Consider the following 19707-nt stretch of genomic DNA (forward strand, 5'->3'; position numbering starts at 1 on the left):
AGCTATATTAGCTGTGTACTGCCGATCTGTTCAAAACTAAACATTAATAAATTTCCGTTTTAAGACATTATGCAAACGCTTTTAGTTGTCAGGTAAAATAATTGAAGCCATTGAATTACAAGTGTACAAAAAACACTTGGTTTAAAAAAAAAAAAAAAACGGCAGTACAATCATGGTGATTCATGGGAACAGACAGGGCTTTACGGATTAGTCCTGTTCTGGCTTGTTGGGATTTTGACAGCAAGTACATGTGCAGAGTAGGCGCTTGGACTAATAAACTTGGACTTGATCAACTGGGTTCACAAGAATATGCTAGATTGCTAGCATAATTTGTTTGAAAATCTGTATAATGTAATATTTTTATATATGGATTTAGTCTGGATCTGAATACAATAATGAGTGTGATTAGACTGAAATTAATGTTTTTCTCGTAGACCTTAAAACAACTTTAGTAGGACAATGGACAAAGATGATGCACCTCAAATGAACAAACTTGATTTAAACCTGTTTCTCAGGTGAGTGTGTTGACGGATCAGGTAGAGGCTCAGGGAGAGAAGATCAGAGACCTGGAGAATTCTCTTGGGGAATATCAGCACAAACTGAACTCCACTGAGGAGATGCTTCAACAGGTATTGGCAATATTTATTTAAAAAAATATATATATTTTCATTTATTTTCAAATTATTTCATTTTTATATTTGTATTAGAAATCATTCCAAAAATACTTGTTGCGAATCCATCACAAGCTCTCTTGAAAAGATTATTTGACATCATTGCATTATAATGCAGCTTTATTACATTACAAATGAAATTAATTCTATATAATATATTAGTGCTCTCAAATCAATTAATCACAATTAATCGCATCCAAAATTAAAGCTTGTGTTTACATAATATATGAGTGTGTACTGTGTATAATTATTATGTATATATAAATACAAACACATACATGTACATTTAAGAAATATTTGCATGCATGTACTGTATCTATATTTATATAATTTATACTCTATAAAAATATTTTATATATAACTATAACACATTTTTCTTAAATATATACATGTGTACTTTTATATCCATAATAATAATTATATACAGTACACACACATATATTATTAACTATTATTTCGTGATTAATTGATTTGACAGGAGTAATATATATATATATATATATATATATATATATATATATATATATATATATATATATATATATATATATATATATATATATATATATGCTGAGGTCTATGTAGTATTACATTCATTAGTGATTAGCACTTTCCACCGGCATTTTTACTATTTTTAAATTAAAGATTTTAACTGCCCCATGCTTTAATAACAGCCCCGTTGCCAAGTTTGCATTAAACTGTGTCAGATTCACAATGCAATCGATACTGATATGAGCCATGCAAAATGTTAAGATCACCCTTTACACATTTACTCTACATCATTAGTATGACTAATCCTGCTTACATTACTTCACCCTGACTGGGAAGGCCAAGTTTCTTAATAGGCTTGTCATGCATTAATGAGCTTGGGTTTCTGGCAGTTTAGGTTTCTTAGTTGATTTGTCACTTTTTTTTCTATTTGGGGGGACCCAAGCCATATCTAGAGACTTGACACTAAGAATTCTTCCTAGATTTGTGGTTCAAAAAATATAAATATATAGTTGCTCTAGTTTTGCCCTCAAAACAGCTTTTATTTTTATAGAAACTAATAGCTTTTCTAAGGCACCAGCTCACATTAATGGAATAATCTGCACCTGGTGTGCCTGAGAAAGAACTTCTGTGAGGACATTCTTTGGTGGGATTCCAGGAGTCTGGTCATCACATCACCTTGGCAACCCACATATTTAAGTGACGGCAGTATTCCAAGGCCTGGGTTGATATGGGCATTGTAATTAGCTTGGGAAGTAGTTGACAGCAGGTACATTTTTTTTGTTCTGTAATCAGTCAGACAGGGATGGAGGAGGGGAAAATAAATATGGTAACACTTTACATGAACTAATAATGAACTGCACTTCTACAGCATTTATTCATCTTTGTTAATGTTAATTTCAACATTTACTAGTACATTATTTAAATCAGAAGTTGTATTTGTTAACATTAGTTAATGCACTGTGAACTTACATGAACAAACAATGATCAACTATATTTATATTAACTTACGTTAACAATGAATAACAAATACAGTAACGAATGTAATGCTTATGGGTAGTTCATGTTAGTAAATTATATTAATAATTAGTTACAATAAATATTAATGTGTCCAGCAAAGAAAAAAGAAAAAAAAGTGTGTTCTCTGAAAGTAAGTAAGAAGTGAGAAAAGCAAAGGGTGGTCTTGAAGCTTTGACATTTTAGCAGTCCTGCTAGAGACATTAGGAACATTTATAAAGATAAACTCTTTCAAGGCATGGTAAGACTCCTGTACTTATTCATACCATTTTCGAGGACTAAATTAACATTCCTCTGCTTTTAAATCTCATTTTCCTTGTAAGCTAATTGCGTATTTCTTTTTAACTCGCCTTTGCTTTGAAAGCTCTATGGCTGATTAAATCTCCAGCGTTCAGATTGGAAGCTTTTTAGGGCATGTGCCTGTGGTCATTGAGGTTTTGGCCTTCAAAGGCAATTCCAATTCCAGTGACACGGGCCTAATATTTTCCATGTGCTGTCTTTGAAAGTCTCAAAGCTCACGTAAAAACCCTCAGCACAAGCTACTGACATTTTGAAAAGGTTTTTTGGGCTTCTGAATTGTGAAATAGATTCATGTTCTGCATGTCTGCGTTTAACCATTAAGATCAAAGAAGGCAAGATGCTGCTTTTATGTTTTACACCAGGGGTGCTCAAACTTTTATGGCAAAAGATCAACCACTTATTCAGTTGACTTGCACAAAAACAAATCAGCCAGTCATTTGAAATCAGGGCTGTAGCTGCTGGTGGCATGCAGTAATTTAGGTGATCATACATTAGGATTGATCTGGATTTGGATTTGGTTGTCTTCATATGGGAAAATACTTTTTCACACAAGTTATTTACACAATTTCATGTTCAGCCTTTCATGTTAAGTGCACATCAACACAGTATGTGCACTTACATGTACTTACAGTGTACTTACCTAAGAAAGTACTGGTTAATATAAGATAACTACATAGGTTGGTTAGTAGGTTCAGGGTTAGTACCTAGTTAATAAATAAATACATTGTGTGTTGAACAGGACTGTAAATTAAAGTGCTACCAAAATATCTGTAAAATATTTCCCAAAAATATCTCTTTCATTTCATTTCATTTCTCTATAATTCAGTGTTTGACATAGCATAATCTGTGCAGTCACTTAATTTTCACACCTTTTCTGTTTACTATGCTCAAATGTAATGTATTTTTCCCACCACGATCAGAGCACTCAAGCGCTGTCTCCTGCTCTCTTGCATGTGTCAGTCCCTGCAAGAGAAGTGGATAAATTTAGCCCTCATAACCTGTGTATATTTAGCTGTTGTGGAACAGCAAAGTACAGAGATTTTGAACGGACTTTGTGCCTTCTTCAGTAGACGGTTTCTTTGTTTCACTTATTTGTGTTTAAGCTATATGTGTGTGTTTACAAGTATGTTTGTGTGTGGACTCTCATAGGAGCTTCTGAGCAGGAGTTCTCTAGAGTTACAGAAGCTGGGGTTGATGGATGAAGTGTCCTATCTAAAACTGAAGCTGGGGAACATGGAGGACAAACACATCAACAGTGCGGAGAGACAACATAAAGCTGAGGTACAAATCTGATGAAATTTAAGTTAAACCACTAAAGTAAGACCCAGGGTCTTATCTCCCCGAAGCCTACTGTTTTTCAGGCTAAAACCATGCATGTGTGCTACATAGAACTCCACTGCCACCACTGCCACCGAAATAGGTATTTCAATGCTAAGTGCTGATACTGATCTAGAGAGCAGGGGAGTAATGATAAGATGTAAATTCATTGCTTTAAAGAAAAATACCACTACTGTTAAGGTGGCCTTAGTTTGACCAATCTTAAAAGGGCCACATATCAGTAGATTTACCAGTCTATCAATATACTTATACTGTAAGTAGGTGTGTAAAAATATGTGAAAAAGTAAAGTAAATATATCCAGACAACCCTCTATTGTATTAAAAAACAAAGTCTTGTTAACTGTACTATGTGTTGTAGCGAATAATTAAAATTGTTAAACAACAAGCTGCTGGCACAAAGTGCTTGCAAGCTTGTGTTTGGGCTTAAGACAAATTTGTGTCTTTTAATTTACTGTGTGCTATTTTCATGTAATTACTATGTTCATATATAGTGATTGTGGCATAGAACTGGTTGACCTAAAATATACCTTTCCTCTGACATTACGATGTGCTGGCATGAGCTGTATGTGTTTGTGCGGTCATGTACCTTTAATTTAAACATAATGGGCTTCATTCAACACAAGCAGAACAAATTTCTGTGTTATGATCTAGAGAAGTCTAGAAGCTGAGTCTAACTGACAAATAGCCAGAGTGTTTTTAGCATGGAGAGAGTGTTAAGAATGACCTCAGTGTGACGTCTGACAACTGCTTGGCTTCCTACAGTGAAAGAACGGCACCAATTTCCTGTGAGCATTCCAGCAGCATGCCATTCTCTCTCTCTATCTCTCTCTCACACACGAGGTCATGGTCTTCTACCTGCTATAGATAGGCCAGTTTACCATCTAGTTTACCACGATGTTGGTGTCACATGGCGTCTCATATGAAAGTTCCTTCATCCACGTGCTGGACACAGTAGACGACTATTAAGTTTTAGTAGAACACAGCTTCCTTTGGTGTGAAAGATGCTACAGGAAGCTATGTTTGACCGTTGAAATTCTAGAATTTTATAAACTTTTTTTGCTGTCTTTACTTTCGAAATTTACAGTTATTTTAATCACTGCTTTTGGTGCCAAAGTTATGTTTTTTTATAGGTTATTAAGGTATTATGGTCCAAACAGGAAAGCCAAGTTCCTCTGCTAATGACAGCTTTATGCATTCAATTATGAGTTAACTTGATATGTTTTTAAAGATTAGTACCCAGACGATGAAGTTATTTTAAATGCTGCATTGGACGTTGGTTTGTGTTCAAATCATGATTACCCACACAGTATATCCTGGAAAAGACATTTAGTCACTTGGCTCTTTAACAAAGGCTCTTGTATTTGAGACCTTGGCTTGTGTGAAATGGGCCAGTGACTCCTCTAAAGAAGTTGATTTCAGAAAGCCCAGGCTGATGGGAGCAGACAGAATGTTTTCTCATTGTGGTTTGTTTGACTAGTAGATGTGCTGTTGAATGATGTTCTCGAATGTCCTGAAATGTTCCACCCTAACCAAGCGAGTGACCTGCAAAAGCAGAATTATTGTTTTTTTAAGAAGCTAGCATGATCTTGTGATCAACTTTTTTGGTAGACCTTGCTATAAAAAAGAAAGACAATAAAATGTATATTTAATATGTGAATGTGAATGCAAAATTACAAACCACAGTTTTTGTTTTTATGGGACATCAAGGGACATGGTAACACTTTACAATAAGGTTCGTTAGTTAACATTAGTTAACTACATTAGTTAACATGGATTAATAATGAACTGCACTTATAAAGCATTTATTTATCTTTGTTAATGTTAATTTAAACATTTTCTAAAGCATTATTAAAATCTTGTTAACATTAGTTACTGCACTGTGAACTAACATTAACAAACCATGAACAGCTGTATTTTTATTAACTAACGTTAACAAAGATTAACTAATGCTGATCAGAGGTGTTGTTCATGGTTAGTTCATGTTAACTCATTAACTAATGTTAACTAATAGAACCTTATTGTAAAGTGTTACCAGGGACATTTATGTAACATTAAAGGGTTAGTTCACCAAAAAATGAAAATTCTGTCATTAATTACTTACCCTCATGTCGTTCGACACCCGTAAGACCTCCGTTGATCTTCGGAACACAAATGAAGATATTCAGCAGTTTGGATCGTCACATTTCACGCGATCCGAATCATGATTCGACTCACTGATTCATAACGCTTCGAAGCTTCATGATTCCGTGTTTTGAAATCGTCATCACTATATAAGTCATTATTTAGGGTTTTTTTGCGCACAAAAACTATTCTTGCCGATTCATAAAGTTATTGTAGAACCACTGTAGTGAGATGGACTTTGTAACGACGTCTTTAGTACCTTTTAAGGGTCTTGAGAGTGAACCGTGCATTGTGCCAATGGAGGCCTTTCAGAGCCATCCGATTTCAACTAAAATATCTTCATTTGTGTTCCGAAGATCATCAGAGGTCTTATGGGTGTCGAAGGACATGAGGGTAAGTAATTAATGACAGAATTTTCATTTTTGGGTGAACTAACTCTTTAAGTGTCTTACTTAAATGATTGTAATTCAAGAATGCTTTGGAATATAGAAGATTGGTCTTGTTTTAAAGAAGACATTTTGCAGATTATTGTAGAAGTGAAATAAATTAAGAAAGTGAAACAGAAAATAAGTTATAGAAGTTTGAGTTTATGAAAATGTACATACTTTTATATAAAATATATATTTTACAAAACATGTTGGACTCTAAAACTGCAAGAAAGTTGTGTCCCAAATTTTCACTAAATGCAACCAACCTTCATTACTGACCATATAAGGGTGCCTACATTTCCAAATATGCTTTAAGTGATCTGAACCATATATTTTCATAATTGTCATACAATTTATGAAGTAGACATCCTATTCAGAAGTAATATGGGCAGTTTGGCAGTATTTGATTTGAAATCAACCTCTAATAAACACATAAACACAAGAACACGTATGTGTGTTATAGCTCGCCGCCACATCACAAATGGAGAATCTATCATTTCTTTCTTTATATTTAGAACATTTTCAGAATTTGTTTTTCTCATAAAATTGAATCATATTATCTTATGTTGCTATGCACAATTGCTAATTGCTGGGGAAAGACAAGGACTCTGGGAAAGGATTGACTTAGATTTTGTAATCTAGTTATTCAAGTAACCTGAAGAACACAGATAGGAAGGAAACCACTGCATAATAATTTTTTTCCATTTTTTTTTGTTCTTCCTCTCTTTACTATCCCAATTCCTCTCTGACAGAGCGTAGTGAATCTGATTAGCGAGCTTCAGGAGCAGATGTGTAGGATTCGGCAGGAGATCTCTAGTAAGATCCCAGAGAAGCCAGCGGAGATGGTCCCAGAGGAAGGTTGTGGCTGTGAGCCAGTGCAAGCCTTTCTGACTGAGCCAGAGCCAGTGGTAGGTCTTAGATCAGGACATTTAGACAAACTCAAACACTGTGGAACTGTGATCACTGTGGAATAGAAAGTGTAGGCACTAGGCACCTCTTGGATCTCACAGTCTGTGATTGCTGCCAATACATTGTCTGTGCTTATGAATTAGTGTTAGAAGTGTTTTAAAGGGGATGACATATTTTATAAGTATGTATTGTTATTGATAAAACTTTGTTTTAGAGCTCATCAGTGACCACACAGTTTTTACTCAGCCTTGTATTTTTCCATTTATTTTCTCCACAGGCATTTCAGGTCTGTACCTAATATGCAGTGTTTTTAATTGCTGCACTTTTACAAACATCCTACAGGGCTCATATTAAGCATTGCAAATTATATAATTAAATCAGATTAGTTTTTTTCCCTTTTTTGGTGATGTTTTTTTTTTTAATGTATTTTCTTTTAAGAAAACTCCACTTCTCTGTGTTTTATTTTCTAACCCTAAAAAATCCCATGATGCGTTAGTGGTAGTTAATATTTTCTTTCTAGCCTGCAAAAACTATCCTGCTGGCTGCAGTTCCCATCCCCAACTTATCTGATTGAGCAAGCTCTTTTCAGATTTTTTGGTAATGTAGATTTGAATTAGCTATTTAAACTATAAAAATCAAACGTATGCATGGCTTCAACAGCAGCATATACATTTTAAAAGAAGTTCAGGCAGGACTGGGATGATTGTTAGAATGTGACTTTTACTTCCAGGGCTCTACTGTTGCAGTTTAGGCTATTACCTGTCAGTTGTAGTTTTGGGGCTGTGTTTATGTTTAAATTGCCAGAAAAATGTTATCAATTGGTTAACCCTTACATAAGGGAGGTCCAGTCCTGTTCCTGGAGATGTACCTTCCTGAAATAGGTACAGCTCCCTCCAACCCTCCTGTAATCAAGCGCACATGAACCAGCTAATTAACTCTTTCCCTGCCAGCATTTTAAAGAATTTAGTTGCCATCCACTGCCAGGGTTTTTAAAAAATGTAATGGCCCATAGAATATTTTGTTGTATGAATATCTGAGCATGCAAAATATCAAAAGAGCAGACCCTCTGCTTAAAAAAAAAAAAAAAAAAAAAAGTTTTATTCTAGCTTCATTAATTTCTTGTTTTGTCAAAGACTACATCAAGATCAGATTCAGAACGATGGTCAAACACATGGTCAACATTTCATTCAGTAACATTAGGCAGTTTTGATTTATATGACGTTTAATGTTGATGATAACATTATTTTACATATGCATCTGCTTACATACAATCGCTTGTTTTTTTGCATCTTCCCCTGTGTTTTGATCAGCAGATTCTGTACTCATTCAGAAAATGCATAATGGCACCCCCTAGCGTATAATAGTGAGAACACAGAAACCCAGAAAATTCTGTTCTGTTTTGTGGGGAAGCGTTTTCTCTCAAATAACGGAAAATTCTGTGTTTGGCGGGGAAAGAGTTTTTTGGACCTCAACTCTGCAAGAAGGTAGTTCTCCAAGAACAGGATTGGGAAATCCTTCCTAAATTTAACATGGTAACCACAATGTATTACAATAATGTATTACAACTCTGGTATCAATGGTATTTATGCAAAAGATATTTATACCATGGTACATTTTTGTCAGAATAATTAGACCATTCAGTGGGGGAATTTGGAGACTATATACATTATAATGTTTGCTAATTATTATTTTTTATTTTTTTGTTTTGTGCAATATTATTAAGAACCTGCACCAGGAGCTCAAGACGCTCAAGCATCGAGTTGACGAGCTGGAGCAAGAAAAGATGCAGTGTGAGCAGAAGCTCAAGGTGACACAGGTACTCCCTCACAAATTTGACTCATAGGTTTGTGACTTCTTTGAGGAACAGGCCCAAATTTAAGTTGTTATTCACTGACAATCTTTCACTGTAGCTCTGATATTTAATTTACTTCCATATATTCAAACGTGTGATCAAAGAACCAATTACATCCAGCATCATTGACATCAAATCAAGTCTTCATGTATCTATATACGCAAATCAGATCTGCGACAGAATGAGACAAAAGAGCTGCAGCAGATTAGTAATTAATAATGACTTAAATTTTGTTTTATTTACAGTATCATAAACCTGTAATATTAATGGTTGCTAAATACTGAATTGAAGTTGATATTGTAACAGTTCAGAGTTTGGTTTGCTAGTTAGTTTCCATGGTTTATGATTGAATTACATTCACCTGTATCTCTTTTTACATATATTACATGTACTTACCATAGTAATAACAGTAAATTATGCATAATTACATGCAACTAACCTTAAACCAAACCCTAATCCTACCATAACTCTATAGTAAGCACATGTAAGCACATTAAAGGGTTAGATCACCCAGAAATGAAAATTAGCCCATGATTTACTCAGCCTCAAGTAATTTTGGGTGTATATAACATTCTTCTTTCAGACGCAGTTTAAAATGCTTATGCTATGTGCAGGTGCACTTTTATGGACTTAAAAAAAAGAGCAACAATCACTGCCATTATAAAGCTTGGATTAGCCAGGACTTTTTTAATATAACTCTGATTTTATTTGTCTGAAAGAAGAATGTCATATACACCTAGGATGACTTGAGGGTGAGTAAATCATGGGCTATAATTTTCATTTTTGGGTGAACTATCCCTTTAATATTACTCAGTACTTACATGATTACACTGTAACAATGACGTTATTTTTATGTGATGAAGTTACACGTTACATGTACTTACTAAAGTAATAACAGTAAATAATACATAATTACCAGCAACTATCCCTAAACCAAACCCTAACTGACACCTAGTAATGTATTTAATTAATATTACTCAGAAACTGTTTGTGTAATTACATTGAAACAACGTTGCCTTATCACAAATTAGGTATCATTTGAAAGCTTACAAACTCAAAATTCATCCTGTGAAAACCGTTTTGAAATCGGACATTGTGTTGCCATGGAAACGTTACTCTAAATTATTCTAGTGGGCTCCTCCCCTAGTGGGCGCTGTCATGTTTCATATTACAACAATTATTTTAACTACTTTATATTCAAAATCTTTTCCAATCTTGACAAAACGCATATTGTCGGAAAGGTCTGAGTCTCAAGGGTCCATATTTGGTGACTGTTTTGTGATGGAAGTAATATTTGGACAGAAATTTACAGGAAAATGCATCAAAACAACAATAAATGGAATTTGAATGACACCCGGTGGCTATTTTTGGTACAGCACCCTAAACAAAATCTCATGGGGACTTCAATTTTTGTGATATCAACTTCAAATTTGGAACACAAATTGGTTAGACATTTGGCTTTGATTTTATAGTAATTTTAGAGTAAATTATTTTTTGTAAAATATATATTTTATATGAAATAAAAAATATTTAGTACAGTATTTTTCATTTACAGTAAATTTAAACTTCCATAACTATTTCATACTTTCATATTTTGAATTGCTTTCACTTCAGCAATAATCTGTAGAATGTCGTCTTTAAAACGAGACCAAACTTTGGTCTATATTCCAAAGCATTCTTGAATTACAGCCCTTTAAGTTTGGATAGTGTATTTTCATGTGTATTCTCAAAAAGGGGGGTGACAGTCAAAGGGTTAAAATACAGTGTAACCGTAAATGTGGGCAGTCATATGTTAATGTGTTGATAGTTCTAAATGACACATGTAACATTGTAGTTTCAGTAAATGGTCTGTATTGTGAATGTGGATTAGTATGTATATCATGCTACATCAAAATCCTTAATGAAAAAAGAAAAATCCTGCCTTCCAAAATAGATATCCTTTCAGTACTATCATAATGATTACTATGACTTGTTAATCATGTAAAAAAAAAAAAGTAAATTCATTGGTACATTTTTGGCAATATTATAATGACAAATCATTCTCCTCTTTCAGGCAGAGATCATGAGTTTGCAGCAGATGTTAAGCTGTAAGAACTCTGAAATAGAGAATCTACAGGCTCAGCTGCTCTCCAGCGCTCCAGTGTCTGTGGACAGTGCAGAAAGAGGTACTGTTTTCTCCCTCAGATCCCTCTAAACGCCTGTCCTGATGCAGTCAAGACTAATGTTAAGGGCAATTTAGCTATTTGCATTTTTTCACAGCTGTCTAAAACCTCTGTGCATGTTAATTAGTGATAGACTGATAGATTGGCCGATATTTGTCCATTTGAGATATTTGTCTCATAAGTGTGTATTGGCTAATCAACAGAAGTAAGAGTTGTTTTAAACCATTAGTTTGTCTCACCAATTACAGGCAGTAAGAGTGTTCAGGGAAACCTGTTTTGCATGCTGTCTCATCATTCAAATGTAGTTACTTAGATACAGTACTATATTTGAATAGCAGTATAAGACGTATGTTTGAAAAGCAGTATTCATAAAAAAGCAAATATATAAACATATATACAATGTAAAATAATAAGAGAAAATAACCCAGACAACCAACTGCTTCTGTCGAGTGTGAAGCTCAGGGCCGTTTATAGCCATTTTGACGCCCTAGGCGAAATCCTTATTGGCACCCCCCAGCCAAATCTTAAAAAGCATGGTATTACTTGTATTAATTTTAATCCTTATTAACAAGTATATACAAATACAATTTGGAAACTACAAATGAAAGCTTGACCAGTCACATGAAAGTAACAAGAATAAATATTGATTCAGTGTGGTCTTTGTTTCTCATTGACGCTTGAGCTTCCCTTTTAAATAACGCAACGCTATGCCCTGTACGACACTATTAGAACTGAATGAATCGATTCAGCTTTCAACACCATCTGTAAAGATGCATTAAATTCGACAAAGCGGTTTAATAAAGGATGTAATTAATATTGTGAATTAGCACATTTTATTATACTATTTTTAAATCGGCCGTTAAAGTTTTATTTGGGACAATTACACAATGATCCTTTAACAATGCATTGGCGAAAAAACGTACACCTTTTGGAGGTGCAAGTAAGAGAACAAAGCTTCATAGAGTCAAAATATAATGATATCATGAAAAGCAAAAATGAGTGTGGTTAGCCTATATCTTGCCTCTACAATACACACCGAGCAATATTACGCTACCATGCCCATTTCACAGCGTGATTTCTGGACTGCCACAAATACGGCCCTAACAAAATACAGATTTGTGCACTTTTTTATTGAATTTAGCTTTGTGTGGTTAAAAAAAAGCGTTACTTTGCCAAAGCTTTGACCGGGCTCTTTGATCTAATGGGGTTGAGCGCTCCAAATGTAAACTTTACATGCAACAGTCAAGTAATTGACAGTACTCTGATCCAATATAGGAATCGTCTGATTGACAGTAGGCTACTCTATCCCAATAGTGTTAGGGGAACCAGTGGGGGCGGCAATCATATTTCAGGGTGGCCGTGACACCCTTTACACACACATCTGATGGCGCCCTAGGTGACCGCCTAGTTCGCCTTTGCCTAAAAACGGCCCTGGTGAAGGTTATGTTGTAGGTCACATGACAATGTATGCAGGTTGTATGCAAATTCATACTTTTTTGAACAAACTTTGGTCACATTTTATATTAGATGTCTTTAACTACTATATACTTACATCAAAAAATAAGTACAATGTACTTATTGTGTGCATGTTGTATTGTAAAACACCTTTGTGGCTATTGAGGTGGGATACGGGTAAGGTTATGGACAGGTTAAAGGGTGGATTAAGAGGTAAGGGAATAGTAAACAGTGTTACAGAAATGAATTACATTTTTAATTACTTTCAGGTATTTCATATTTCTTATAAGTACAATGTAAAAGCATGTACACAATAAGTCCATTGAATCAATTGATTAATTTAAATGTTAGTAGCCCAAGACACCTAATATAAAGTGGGACCCAAACTATATTTATGGTCGAGAAGTTCTTCATCAAATGTGGTACATACCCAGACAGTACACGATTTTGGGCACAGCTAGTCATTATTCGTTCAATTCCTATTGGTGCTGTTTATAGTGGCACATAAATTACGCCCTTAATCTTTAAATTTGATCTGCATTACACTGGCCATTGGCTGCCCTGCTCTTTAGATATTGGCAATCGGTCAATCACTAATATTAACAGAATAATTGCTATTTGCTTTTGCTGTGTGTTGTAGTAGCTAATAATGTTTTTTTTCCCCCTTACTACTATTATTCTCTCACCATTAGAGGAGATATACAGAAGGAGAATCAATACCAAACGTAAGCTTGTTTATATTACACTACCTCACACAAATTGCTAGAAAGGTAAATGCAGAATTCATCTGTACACTAATTTCTGCATTTGATTGTGTGAGTTCTCACTTAACTTATTGTTTTATGTGACCCAAAAACTCATGACTGTGTGAATGGCTTGTAAGCTGGTGACTATAAAATGAAGTCATATCCATTTATTGCTCCACTTTTTTACAGCTTTCCTTGGATAAGTTAAAGACCAGTGTAATTCCCGTTTTCCATGTCTGTAAATTCTAATTATTTTCAGGGTAGTAGATCTTCAAAATTTCAGATAATTTTGCATATCTTGCACAAATAGTATTGTGCAGGACCATATTTCACTGTTATGGTGTTGTTTTAAAATCTTTGTCTATTTCATGTCATTTTTTCCCATTTTTTTTTAGATCAAGAGCTACAAAGGTTAAAGACAGGAATGGAATCACTTATTGCTGCCAATAATGAAAAGGTATATAGAGTTCTTTTTCATTTTTGATTTTACATTTTGAAATGTTCAAAGAAAATAAAATGTTTTGTATTGTTTTTTACTCAAACACTGTTTTAAATATTAAATATTTAAACACTAAAGTCCAAAATTGTTATGGCCACTAACAGAAATTCCAAATATAGCTCACTGTGTCAACACACTTTCCTTGCCATGTTCACAGGGTGAGCAAGAGTCATTTTGAGCACACTGGGTCCTTTGTTCATCACAGTTCCCTGTGTTTATGGACTTAAGTGTGTAGAATGTCTGTGGAACTGAAGCCAGAACCAGTTTCCCCAGACGTGCCAAATACTTGGACTTACAGGATACCTGTGGCAAAAACTGCCTTGTGTGCCATTTGAACTCAAAATTTCAAAAAATTATCATTTAATTTCTGCTCATGTCACATGTTTTATACCCTCAATAAAGTGATGCTTAAAAGTAATGTAATGATTTTTTTTAATTATTCAATAAATATTTTTGTGGGTTATTAATATGTTATTCAAATTTGTTTCAGGATCGTCGAATAGAAGAGCTCACTCTCCTCCTCAGCCAGTTTAGAGAGATGAATGACATCATGGCTTTAGTTCAAGGTAAATTCTTCAAACGTTTTGCCTCATTTTATCAGACAGTTAGAGGTCATACCCACCAAATCCACTTTGAGATACATTTGCCATAAAATATGTATAAGACAAAAAGGGCATTGCATCATTAAAGTGATAGAAAATCGGCATAACAGAGTTTTACTGATTAGAAAGTGATAAATATTTTGCTAATCAGGTTTGAACAAATCATTAAATTAAGAATTATTTGTTTGGAAGTTGGACATGGTATTGAGATCTAGGGCCAGATTTACTAACAGCTTGCGCCAAGTGCAAACCCTCTTTTGGCACTAAAAAAACTACTGTCAGGATTCACTGAAGACGTGCAGTGAAAAATTAGCACTGAAAATGCATGGACACAGTTATTTTGCGGCTGACCTTATTGCATATGTATTTGTAGGAGTTTCCCTTTCAGGCGCAAAATGTAGCCTATGGGAGGTGAGTATTTAAATGAATCATGCACGGTGATTTACAAAGGTTTGCGCTCGTACATTTACTGGTGTTTGCGTCATTATTTACCACCCAAAAAAGCACGCCTTAAACCAGCCGCTAACTGCTAGATTGCATGGGTCATTATGGAAATGATCCGGCTGCGTCTGTGTTCATTAATTAACGTCAGTAGATCAAGCACAGAACTGTCCACTCCCATCACAAAATGGAGCTCTCACGCTAATTTGCCCTTTTTAGTAAATCTGGTGAGTCATGATATTATCAGGAGTTGTACAAACTTATGATATCTCCCATAGGCACCGGAGACAAATCAGTACAGAACAGCAGCAAAGATGGAAAGCAGAATGGGACTGTAAAGATGAAGACTTTAACTCATACAGCTCACACTGAGGTGTGTATGTGTGTGTGTGTGTGTGTGTGTGTGTAGGTTCTTGAGTGTAGGTGGTTGCTGACATTGTAATACATCACTTCCTGAACAGTTTCTGTTTTTTTTTGCCTCTGGTAAAGCTGACCTTCAGTAGCTCATCTCCTCTACTGCTGTCTTCATTTTCTTCTCAGAAAGATGAAAACTCAAGGTAAAAGAGTATGTGCATCCAAATATCCTCATTTCAAAAAGTGACATGTCACATATGTAATGTTGCTTTCACACAGGTCCATCAGTTTGGAGGACTTTAAAGGCAGCTCATCACAAAAGGTTTGGCCAAAGAATACATTTGAATTATTTACAGTTTAGCTGTTGATGAGGATTTATATATTTTTGATTGTGTGTGTGTGTGTGTGTGTGTGTGTGTGTGTGTGTGTGTGTGTGTGTGTGTGTGTGTGTGTGTGTGTGTGTGTGTGTGTGTGTGTGTGTGTGTGTGTGTGTGTGTGTGTGTGTGTGTGTGTGTGTGTGGTTTACACAGAGCTTATACAAATCCTAAAATTATGCTGAAAGTCCAAAGTTAATTCCATTGATTCACTGTATGTTTGTATATTTTTTAGGCTGTGGATGGGAAACTGGTTGAGCCTGTTCTATCAGAGGAGGTATGTCATCATTATATATTAAAAGACAGTATAAAATTATGGCCATTTTGTCGTTGGCAGTGGTATAATGCTGATTTCATGGTTGATTATAATGAAGATTGTAATGATTAAACATGATTAACATAATGATTAAACATGTCTGCAGCAGCCAGTATTCACTTCACTTCTTACCCATTTTTATAGATTCGACCAACTGATAACAGACATCAGACACTCCCAGCAGTGTTGAGTCACCCAGAGAATAGAGACAGTGAGACGCGTGACACATCAGACCAGAGGACTCCAGAGAACACAAATGAAAACATCAACCTTAGTATGAGACCCTTTCAAAGTACCGTGTCCTGTTTTGAAGTAACTGCTAATGCTTTTATGTCTAGGGGGATTTGTCATGTAATAACTTGACAGTGATTATCAGAGAACAGTTATGCTTGCGTATTGACTATCAACATAAAGTCTGGTCCATATTGGAGCTTGTTCTGGCCAAGAACTGACTTCGAAAAGTCCATATTACTGACATGTAAAGTGACCAACCAGTTTATTAACATTTTACGCAACATATCAGACCAGTTATAGACATACACTGACCTTAATAATTACAACTAAAACCATGAGGGTCATGGTTTTAGTTGCTTGCTATTTCCAGTGGTAAATTTCTATTTCATTGGAACCCGGTTCTCAATTCCCAGTCCTGTTTATTTGTGTATGTGTGTGTTTGATCATGTCTTGATGCCAATTTTAGGTATAGCTCCCCACTCGTTTCTGGTAAAGTGCTTTTTATGTACTCAAATGTACTGTATATTTCTAGTCTCTCATCCACCCCTATTCTGGAGTAAAACCACTTCTACCATCCCTAAAACCCTGTGCCTTTGATGGGCTGTAATGAAAGGGTCTCTTCCAGAGGCCAGATCAACTATCATATGGGCCCCACCTGTTCAGGACCCACCCTGTGACTGAAGCTTGAGTGAAGGCAGGCAAATCACTGCCAGATGCCCAAACATGCTTTGACATGCATGGAGACTGGAAACTGGCCTGTGCAAACCTGCTCTGTTAGTCTCTCCTGCTCCATTAGCACAGCTGCTTTCGTTTCATTTATACACATCTCTAATAATAAGCTAATAGTACTGAAGACCAAAAAACTGCAGACATAGAGTTCTTTGTTGTTAGTAAAAATGTAATTGCATGTAAATTTACACAAAACCATAGCTAACTAAAACACTGTAATAACACTAATTCCACAATCAAGAGAGATCGCTCCGTTACACTGTTTCTCCCTTTCACTCACTATTTTGACATTTTTAGAGCACACTTTAGCCCTATTCGGACTGTAACTGTTTCTCATGTGGACGTCCGTAAAAATACATTTGCCCACCACCTTAGTGATAAAACTTGTGCATTCGGATGGCGATTCATTCACATGGTGGAGGAGCGAGTTTTATGATCATACGAGCCTGGGAACACGCTGCTCACGTGGTCAGTCGAATGATTGTCTGCTGTAAATAAAATGTCGGCTTTGAATAATAAGAATAAATTCCTATTTAATTTAATAATAGGAAATTATTAATTATTTTAATCTTTAAATCCTGTTTAAAAAATAGGAAGATAGGATGTAATTTAAAAAAAGTGGAAATTAGCAGAAATAAGTTAATACAGCCTCTTATTTAAATGAGGTAAACATAATGCTACTAATTTAACGTATATAACAATCCATTCTCACTCCCAAGGCGTCAAAATCTGAAGCATGGTCAAGTGCCTTCCGCTCCATTCATTTCAGTTGTTTACCCAATGCGTCAGATCAAGACGCATTTTATTCTTTGCATTTGTAAAAGCAGACATTATTTTATTAATATTTTATTAATATTTAAAAGCTACTTTTATATTTTGGAGTAACTAACCCAACTCCTACCCTAAACCTACCCACTTCTAAACAATATAAAACACGTAACAGGCAAATACAAGTACAGTCACAGGTATTTATTTCAAAAACTGACCAAAAACAGTATAAAACTATTAACTCATGTTGCATTCCAAGTCTTCTGAATCATACGATGTCTTCATGTAAATAACAGAGTTGATCTTAATGTATTAATTGCTGAGATGATGATCCCGCCGCTCCGTGAACACACTCATTCATATTTCATTCAAATAATACACACGACTCTTTAGCATGACACAATCGATCATAAGACACAGGAGAGCCAATGACATTTTACAATCAAAGCTGACGTAATGACGCAATTGGTCACAAGACATACGAGAGCCAATGCAATTTCCCTATGAAAACTGACGTAATAGGCAGCAATTTTTCAATTTAACGTGTTCATGATCTTCGGCGGATGAAGATGCTGATCGCTTTTGGGGATTTCCTTCACACACATCAATCGCTTGGCCTCGGAACACTTGGAATATGTGTACTTTTTTAATCAATTGTGCATGCAGTTGTTATATCTGTGTTTTATATCATATTACACAAATGGGTAGGTTTAGGAATGGAATGGGGTTGGGTTACATGTTAAAACTTGTCTAAATAGCGTAAATAAAATAAATGTAAATAAAATTATGCTGGTTGATTGAATTGAGAATCACACGCCGACATGTCATAATGGCAAAATCAAAACCCAATATATGATCATCATGACGATAACATTCCCATGCTCAACGCTTCTGTGTATGACGCCAAAGGTTTCTCATTGAAATTAATGGAGCACCCAGCACATCGAAAAATGACGCCTAGGGGTACGTTTAGCATCTTCATTTTGACGCGAAAGGCACTTGACCATGCTTTGGATTTTGACGCCTTGGGAGTGAGAACAGGTTGTATATAATGTTAATTACTGCCGTAATAATGGCCCATTTCAAATGTTTACATGTTTTTCTTCTCTTTCTCTTTTGAGCAGTAATAAAAGATTATTCTTGTAAATACCCCAGCATTTCAGTAATTTTAAAATGCATCCAAATGATAGCGAAGCGCAACGATAGGGTACTCCGCAGTGGTCAAAAAGGATATAAACAGTGCATTTTGAAGCAATCTGTTTTGAAAACTCAGAGATGTGGATTCGGATGGGAATTTAATTACCACACGTCCATGGTGTTTGTCTAAAAACAGTAGGTAATTTGGCCAGGGATTTTTACGCAGGTGGTGGGAGAAAAACACTGACATTCTGGATTCGGACAGTATTAAAATCACAGACAAGCCCCTGTAAATGATGAAAATACCTTACGCCCCCGCAAGAAACAATAACTGTTCGAATAAGGCTTTTCACTGTATTTAAAGGAATATTCCAGTCTATTTCTAGTAATGGGCCACACCTGTGGAAAAATGTTGACAGTAATGTTCGGGGGTTAGGGTTAACCCTAATTATTGTGAACTAACTGACATGAAGGAAACGAGATTATGTCAGTTAATCCCTCTAGAGAAGTAACCCTACCTCAAAACAACTTTACAGCTTGAATAAATTAAATTGAATGATTTAACAAAATGCTTTAAAGGGATAGTTCAACCAAAAATGAAAATTAGTCCATGATTTACTCACCCTCAAGTCATCCTATGTGTATATGACATTCTTCTTTCAGACGAATAAAATCGGAGTTATATTACAAATGTCCTGGCTCTTCCAAGCTTTATAATCGCAGTCAATTGTTGTTTTGTTTAGTCCATAAAGTCCATAAAATTGA

At 35.3% G+C, this 19707-nt stretch overlaps 1 protein-coding gene across 2 annotated transcripts in view; it reads left to right on the forward strand.

The window, feature by feature from the left end:
* The first annotated feature begins 250 nt into the window (after window positions 1-250).
* Window positions 251-19707, forward strand: part of ppfibp2a (PPFIA binding protein 2a) — a 31549-nt gene continuing 12092 nt past the window's right edge. The window contains exons 1-13 of one of the 2 annotated variants that reach the window (XM_079825390.1): window positions 251-629; window positions 3627-3758; window positions 7117-7272; window positions 8997-9089; window positions 11179-11290; window positions 13435-13467; window positions 13884-13945; window positions 14478-14553; window positions 15309-15403; window positions 15520-15587; window positions 15664-15706; window positions 15994-16035; window positions 16219-16348. In XM_079825390.1, coding sequence (XP_079681516.1) covers window positions 618-629; window positions 3627-3758; window positions 7117-7272; window positions 8997-9089; window positions 11179-11290; window positions 13435-13467; window positions 13884-13945; window positions 14478-14553; window positions 15309-15403; window positions 15520-15587; window positions 15664-15706; window positions 15994-16035; window positions 16219-16348 — 1054 coding nt within the window. In that variant the 5' untranslated portion in view covers window positions 251-617. Of the gene's footprint in view, window positions 630-3560; window positions 3759-7116; window positions 7273-8996; window positions 9090-11178; window positions 11291-13434; window positions 13468-13883; window positions 13946-14477; window positions 14554-15308; window positions 15404-15519; window positions 15588-15663; window positions 15707-15993; window positions 16036-16218; window positions 16349-19707 lie in introns of those variants that run through there. The other variant, XM_079825391.1, reaches the window with a different exon arrangement.

This window comes from Gobio gobio (assembly GCF_949357685.1).
Source record: "Gobio gobio genome assembly, chromosome: 9".
Lineage (NCBI taxonomy): Eukaryota > Metazoa > Chordata > Actinopteri > Cypriniformes > Gobionidae > Gobio > Gobio gobio.